Source organism: Octodon degus, unplaced genomic scaffold (genome assembly GCF_000260255.1).
Source record: "Octodon degus isolate 3935 unplaced genomic scaffold, OctDeg1.0 scaffold00003, whole genome shotgun sequence".
Classification (NCBI taxonomy): Eukaryota; Metazoa; Chordata; class Mammalia; order Rodentia; family Octodontidae; genus Octodon; species Octodon degus.
In genome coordinates, this window is record NW_004524579.1 from 9,603,133 (window position 1) to 9,611,622 (window position 8,490).

The 8,490-nt window shown below is 35.1% G+C and overlaps 1 protein-coding gene across 1 annotated transcript in view; it reads left to right on the plus strand.

Annotated features, from left to right (window-relative positions):
• Positions 1-8,490, plus strand: part of Asxl3 (additional sex combs like 3, transcriptional regulator) — a 148,606-nt gene that overhangs the window by 56,895 nt on the left and 83,221 nt on the right. The window contains exon 6 of the mRNA XM_023715678.1: positions 2,372-2,493. Coding sequence (XP_023571446.1) covers positions 2,372-2,493 — 122 coding nt within the window. The remainder of the gene's footprint in view (positions 1-2,371; positions 2,494-8,490) is intronic.

An 8,490-nucleotide genomic window follows, 5' to 3' on the forward strand; every position in this document is an offset into this window, starting at 1 on the left:
ACTTTCTGTCACCTCCTTTGTTTATCATACTTCATAGAGACTTCACAGCATTGAAAAAAGCCATTCTAGCATTTTTGGTAAGTATGGTATGACAGAGTGGTATGAATTGCTCCAGTGATGGTGTCAGGGAGTGAAGCCTGGGAACCATAGCACATACAAGGTATATTATAAAATTTCTTAACTTGAACATTGAGACTATCTCAATAAAAAATGTCATACTGTATCACATAGAAAAGAACTACCTGATCTTTAATTCAAGGACTTCTGTCACTATATAAATACATGTGAAAATTGTTTTAGTCACAGTATTTCCTGAGTGTCACTCTAACTTATAGTTCTTAATTTTTTTTCATGTCGGAGGTTGTTTGTGTGTGACCTTATTAACTTCCTGTTTCAGTACCTCCAACATAAAGCAACTAAATTAGACCTCTGTAGAAGTGGAATTTTCTGTATCTGATCTTGACTTTCAAGATTTTAACATTTTTCTTTTGTATTTAATTTTATTTTGAAGAGTAAAAACAGAAGCAAAAACAAATAGAAAAGAGACAAACAGGGTAACATACAACAATGCATATGCTACAGATTTTCAAACCAGGAATAGCTAATTGACAATGGTTGTTATATTATCTATTTTTATCATCACATCAGTTGTTCAGATTAACACCGATATAGTTATACAAGATTGGGGAAATAGTTGAATATTGGCACTTGCTTTCAAGAAACCGTATTTTTTTTCCTTGTGTTTCTTTTTTTGTTTTAATTTATTTTATTTTTAAAATTTATTTTTAAGGAGAGTATACTAATTGATACAACATTAGGAATGGTTCTCATTTAGAAGACCAAGATGAGAGGCATTCAACCGTGGGTTTTGTATTATACATTGCTGTCCTCGATGTAAGATTTCATACTTTAAGTGGAAAAGTAACAGACTCTAGAATTAGACTGAGCTGACCTTGGATCACAGCTCTGCTCTTTCCTTGCCCGTGTCACCACGGATTATGTTTTTAGCTTGCTGTTTTGCTTTCTCTGTCCAGTATGGATACAGAAAAAGCTACAAGGACCTTTGACCGTATGCAAACATTATAAGGACTAAATGAGATACACCGAAAGTGCTTAGATGACTAATCAACAGTTATTTAATTAAATTTGCTCATTTGACTTTCTGATTACTTTCTGTATTAAAACGAAATTAATTCTTCCTTTCTCAAAGTTTCCTCATGAGCCACGCGTTCCTTTCTAGGCAAGGTGTGCTTGTGTCAGAAGCAGTTTAAGTGTCCTCAACCCTATTTGTGTGCAATGCTTCCATTTTTCAACTACAATTACTTGCAATAATTATTATTATACTATGTGTTGGGGATTGATAACTGCAATAATTTTACCTCTTCATTGATCTTTAAAATGCTGGTCAGGGTCTCCTGAAGTTATCATTACTTGGAATATTTTCTTCGTGTAGCATTTACACCAGTGCCGTTCAAAAGTTACAGTTTGAGATTTTACAATATGTTCTGAAGATATTTTCTTCCATCCAACTTCCTCTTACTTCCTGCCTTTGACATATGCCTCCATTCTGCCACTAAGCATAATACATTGGAACTTTGATTCCCCAAATAACTTCTCCCCTAGTGTACACAGAGAAGGGCCTACCTCTGTTCCTGCCAAGATCCCTGAAGCATTAAAGCTGGGTTCCTAGGTGGAAGAGGACTGGAGGAAAAGTTTTAGCTCCCACATGGGTTTTATAGAGCAGGCAGTCTCTGGGACGCCGTGTCCCACGTCCATGAGACATCTGTTCTCTGTGGAGGGTCACGTCTGCTGGAGAATAAGCCAAGGAAAAGCTTCCTTCCTAACTGTACAGATTATATTGCCGTCAGCAGAGAACAACATTTCTTGAAAATACTGTACTTGTCTTGAGTTAACAATGGAGAAACATATCCCTGCAGGCTGTATATTCCCTAGAGGGAATGTTCTTTAATAGAAGTCATAATATCTATGAATCATATGAATTGGAAACAGTTTCATTCATTTAGTTTCTTTCCAATCTTCCTAGTCTGATTCAGATGTCTGCTGATTCCCAACTCTTGAAGCAGATATTGTGCTATTTTTTATGCCAGTACAATAGCTTTGTGACACAGAAATTATCATCAATTAGTGGGTAAGGAAACACAGAGCCCTAAGACATTAAATGGAACTGTGGCTACACAGTTATTAAATGATCTCTTTTCTTCAAATTGAGATACCCTTCTTTTGACTGTGCTAGTTTGCTTTATTTTAAGTATCCATTTTCAACTGAAGAAAAGCTCCGAGTAAGTTAATTACAGTGGATGTAAAAAAAGGAATTCAAATTAGTAATATCATTATCTCTCTCCATTTCCAGTTGGTACGAAGCAGGTAACTGATGAAGCATCTTCCACTCGAGATTCGAGCCTTACTAACACAGCAGTGCAGAGCAAGTTAGTGTCTTCCTTCCAGCAGCACACCAAAAAGGCTCTGAAGCAGGTAAGAGAGCTGCCCTTGTTCTTGCGCTTTGCTTCTACCTACTTAACGCTAACGAGTATCCTGCTGATTGAATAAAATAAGCAAGAACCTAACAATCAGAAAGGAATAGAGATCCACTGATTTTGGCCACTTCTATACTTTTTAACATAATAATTCTAACTTAAAATTTAGGTGAGGCCTAGCTTGGAATTTTGTTGTAAAATAGGAGAGGGGATGTATGCTTGGAAATACATTAAAGCTTGCATTAAATTTGTTCTGTGGGTGTGTATGGCATAGTAAACTGTGTTCATAATTTCATTGACTAATTTGAAAATAATATTCATATTTATGATTTTACTGTGTTTATCTAACATTGGTGTAAAAAATAAGTGATAAATTATTTCCTTATATTGAGATACATTAAGTTACAAATAAGAAAAATAGTAAGTGCAGCTTACTATGTTTAGAATATCTATCAGTAAGTGTTATTTGATGTTGAAGAGTTGCGTGCTGATGCTACGTAAGCTGTCTGAGGGTGGCTCTGATGCAGGCCTGCCTCGGTTTCCGTCCTTTCCTTCGCTCTGTGCGCCTACGCAAGCCACTGTGCCTCTGTGAAGCTCACATTCTTCCTCCAGGGAACGTGAAAATGATAGTGCCTTGGACTTGAAATGGATCTGAGATAAGTGAGGTGATACATTGGAGACATACAATAGTGAATGTCTAGGCCAGAATAATAATAATAATAATAATAATAATAATAATAAATATTAGCTACTGGGCCCACACTAGCAAATGCTGAATGGCATTGAGAAGGTGCTCTGGTTAGATGGGGCTACAGTCTCATGGTTACACTAATAATTGTATTCATAGATGGAAGGTTCTTATACTTAACCTTGAATTCATGGTTTGCCCTTGTTTAACTGTTTTCGTTTTACAGTTTCCTTTTGATCTTCTGTTGATCCTTACAAAATGAAAAAGAAGGTATCATTCTAGGGTGCATATTTATATATCATTTCATATCATATTGTTTCACATTATTTGTCTACTTACCTAAATTAGAAAATGAGAAATTTTGTTTTCTAAATGAAAGTTCATTTAAAACCCAGGTCCACCAGTTCCACAAAAGGTTCTTAATACTAATGTCTAATTTTCTAGGTTTGGATTGTCACCACCTACCTTTTCCTCTACTTCAAAGAAGGAAATATAGAGAAAATTTTAATGCTTTTATACTAATTTATATTACCTTTCCAATCTGTATAAATAATTGAAATCACACCATTTCCATTTTTTGATGTTGTATTTAAAGTTATAACAATATTTCACCCAGCATAGGTTAAATGATCTCAGCTTGCCATTTATTACCTAGCTTCTGTGAAGAATTTTTAGATGCTGAAGAACAAAACTAGTCAGTGTTGAGCTCTCTGTTAATTGGTGAAATAAAGGTTGGAGTATGTAGGGGAGTCTGGGTAAAGAGTCACTCAGGCAGCAAATAGGATGCAGGTAATAAAATGCTAACCAGGACAGAACAAAGGATACAAACTGGACAGTTGTAGCCGTGACATTTAAGAAACATCAGTGAGATCATAAATGAAACTCATAATTCTGAAGTGCAGTGAGTTGGAAAATGCACACACCAGGAAATCTTCCTCATATGAAAGGAAAGATAAAGATTAGAGTCTCTGTACTGTCCTGTCATTATTTTTTACTTTATTTGTTTTGTCATTACATTACTTGAGCATTTTTTTTTATGATCACTAAAGTGTTACACAACTTTGAGTTAGAGGTGTTTTGTGGTCAAGCATATATTCATGAAACTTGTTGCTGGCTTACTTAGGAGCTAATGCTTAGCTTAAGAAACTTTTATTATGTATTTCTTAATGTTCCAAGGAAGGTATTGGTTCATTTTTAATATTTCATTTTATAAGCTACTAACAAATTAATAACCATGAGATATGGGTCAATATATATCTGATATTAAAAAATTTGATTAATAATTAAATTCATGTTAGGAATACACTTAAAAGAAAAGCTGTCCTCAGAATTCTGCCCAAATTCCGTTATTGCTGAAATTTTAAGACAAAATTTGAAAAACTGACTGAACATATGGCATTTTAATTTGTAGCAACCACAGTAAAACTACAGCTTTCTTTTCTTTTGGCTAATTAAAAGACTACGCACATATATGATCCATATGGACATGTTTTTCACACCTGTGAATATATGTTTTGTATATATGGATACAAACACAGGTCATGATTATAGTGACCTAGGCCAGTTGCATGCATACCTCAGAAATAATTACATTAGCTAATATTTACATTGTGCCTTCAGTTTGCATATGCATTTATTCCTCCTGCAAACCTCTGAAGTAGGTAGTCATACTCTTATTTTTTAAAAAAGAAACTAAGGTCTACAGAACTTAGATAATTTCTCCAAAATCAGACAGCAAGTAGAGTTTGGAGATAATGTTTCAATCCAGAATCATAGTTTTAGATTCTCTCCTCTTTGCTAATAATTGCTTTTCAGCATATGGTATGTAATAGGGTCAATCAAATTTTAATATTACTCAGGGAAATTTACATAATTGAGCTTTTGTGTAGCATAAGGATAGCAATAAAATACAGTCATTGTGAGTATCATCTGAATACAGGCTACTTATGTTTAGTACCAGCATATGATAATGACTCGCTCACAAATATATTAGCCACTATTATTATATTAAAATATTTTATGATTCAGGACGGCATTAGTAGCCCAGTTACAGGTGGAAACAAATTCCTAAGAACTTAGTAGTTTCATACTTGTAAATATGCAAAGTAAAAAACATAACAGCTTCCCTGGAACAGTAAGCTGGGTATAGTTTTCCAAATCTTGGTCCCTCACTCCTTCTCCCCATCTCAAGCATGTAGCTTCAACAAGTGTGTTCTTTGATTCCCCAACACTGTTGATTGAGTGTAGCTGTAGGCTGGGTGGCGGCATGGAAACAGTAATGTGTCTTGGTTATTGACATTTTTTTTTCATCTCCAATATTTGGGTTCCTTTTGCTTTACAGTCATCAAATATCAGTTAACATCGTATGTCTGGAATAATTACATGAATAATAGATTTTCATTTCAGCGTTTTTTTTTTTTTTTTTTTTTTTTTTTTTTTTTTTTCTGAATAAGCATGCTCAGACATCCCTGGAGAGCAGCCGATTGCTGATTATCACCTTGTTCCCTGTTTGCACTCTCCCTTGGATTTTTAGATCTTGAAAAAAAAGTATGAAAATGATTAGATTTTGAATTTTAAAGAAGGATAATTAAGAAAGATTAAATTTTTGGAAGTTGCAAAACAGCAGGAGAAAATGAAAGATTAAAAATGGATGAGTACTGTATGGAATGTGACATGGTGGTGAACATAACCTTTTATGTTGTTTCTCTTGGCTTATTTTACTTCCTTCATTAGTTATTTATGGTGGTAGAATTTATTCATAAAGTTACAGATCTTTTCCTCATTGGCTACTCCAAAGCAGATATATTCTTGGCGTTTTTCTTTAGTCTTATATGTTTGACCAACCCTGTGAAATTCCAAAGGTTATGGTGCGTGATAGCACGTTCTGAACATGGGCATTGACATTTAGGGTATTAGCCATAATGCAGATTGTTGGTACCTGACAGCCTGCTGTTTCCTGCGTGTATATTTCTTATTCAAGCTTTAGTGTTCACAGGATGTGATATTTTCAGATTTTTGGTAAAGGGCTTATTTTATTCAGTGTATTACTAGCTTACGCTGTTGGTGGTGTTTCTCTATTAAAATAGAGCCAGCCTTACTTATTTAAAATTCCAAGTTAACATAAAAGCCTCTGGTTTTCAGTTTTACTTTTTTTCTATTAGGTAGACATGAATATTGTTCTGTATTTTTTAGAATTATGTGACAAGACTTCTGTCTGTAAATGAAATGTTTATCTGTAGGTTATTCCTTTCTTTACAAGAAAATAATTGCACTATATCTCTAGAAAAAATGGTGTTCAGTCAGTATCTTTTGATTTCTTTCCTTTCTCTTAAAAACAGAATTAAATTGTTGCAAGTGTGATATGATCTTTACTTTGCCTGGAGTGATTTAGCTGTCTTCTGTTTGTTTCTGCTAGAAGTGCTTTTATTTTCAGGTTTCAACCTATAAATTTCCTTCATATTGAATAGTACCTGCAAGCTTCAAACTTGATAAGTCTAAATTATACTTCCTCTTAGGACATTGTGCATATTGAAATTTTACTCTGTAGTGTGAGCAGCAGAACGGAATGCATGTGACTAGCTTGAAGGTACGTTCCTTCATAGGAGATTGCGTTTACATTTGCCATCTGCTTATTTATTTAGGATCTGATATTACTCACTTCTAGATTTAAAATGACAGCACTTAAATTTGTTCAACAGATAATTCATTAGTATTCCAAAGTGTAGCTGAGGCTGAGGCATTTGAAATACTTTCTTAATATCATAGCCCTAGAATGAGTGTAGATGAAACCCGTCAAGGTTATATACTATTGATATGAAAGCCACGTTATGGCCTAGTCAACAGGGCCACCCCTAACCTGGTGTGGAATGGAGAAAACCATTCCCACTTAGGCTGTCTCAACAAAGAAAAACATACCTTTTTAGTGGTACAGGATGTACCCTTTATAGCTATCCAAGGCAGTTTTCCCAATCTTATTTACGTCAGGTCTGTTGGACAGATTCTTACTTTTAAGGCTGTAGGACACTCATATTTAGATGACTGTAAGTTAAAGTGAAGAAACCTGGGCAGGTAACAAGATATGTAATAACATGATACAAATTTCCTTATTTTATTGAGATTTTAGTTAAAAAAAAAAACTCTAGACTAAAAATACTGTGACACAAATGTTTCTTTTAAAGAGAGGAGTTAGATACAACCTCAGAAGGGGTCAGTGAGGGGAAGGATAGATAGTCCATTGATCATTCTCAAACAGTTGTATAAAAATAGTTCAAGACTCATTGTTATCCGAGTATGCACATACACATCCATGTACACACTATATTCCATACCTTGTATTCGGATAATTTGAAAGATTGTGAGACCTAGAGAAAACGGAAGGCAAAGGATTGACCATGATGATTAGGCGAAGTATCAGGCTGTTCTGTGTGTTGAAGGCAGGAGGCTGAGCATACTTGTGGCTGAACAATTAGCCAAGAACAGGCCATTTATAAAGACCTTGGCCGGAAGTCTTCTTGTTATGGTAAAAGAGCCCAAGTACATACTATATGAAGTGTGACTGAACTCTATCATGAATGTTTAATTTTTTTAAAAAAAAAGTACTGCAAGGGAAGACATATTGCTGTGAATCTTCTTTAAAATGCCCCCCCCCCCGCTTTGAACATACTTATCCCATTATTCTTGCCTTCTTCTTATGCAGTTCTGGAAGTTCTCCTTTGTGAGTGTCTTTCATGGTATTTTTATGACTGTCGCATTTTCCTGAACTGATTTAGAACATTGTGTTTCATTATTTGACTTTCGGGAAAAGCCCGAAGTTGCATAGTGCCACATCTGGTTACCACCTCACAAAGCACTCACAAAAGAAGACTAGCAGCACTGCTTCAGAAGGTGGCAAGGATGATGGGACAAGTGTGTTTGCAGTGAGGGCAGCTTCTTGAGAAAGTTAATAGCAATTTTATTTTATTTTTTTTTGTGGAACCAGGGATTGAACTCAAATCCTTGCGTTTGCCAGTCAAGCGCTTATTCTACTGAGCCATTTCCCTGGCCCCAATGGCAATTTTTTTAAGTGTAATTTGTTTTTAAAATTTGAACAGTCATCAAATATTAATATGTGAGCCCTGTGCTTCAGAGAGCCTTAGAGGTTGTCTGTAGGGTGCACATACCTTGTTAGGGAGCTGCAATAATTTCTTTTTCTTTTTTTTTTTGTGGAACTAGGGATTTTTGTGTGTGTGTGTGTGTGTGTCTGTGTGAAATCAGGCCCTTGTGCTTGCCAGGAAAGTGCTTATTCTACTGAGCTATCTCCCCAGCCCT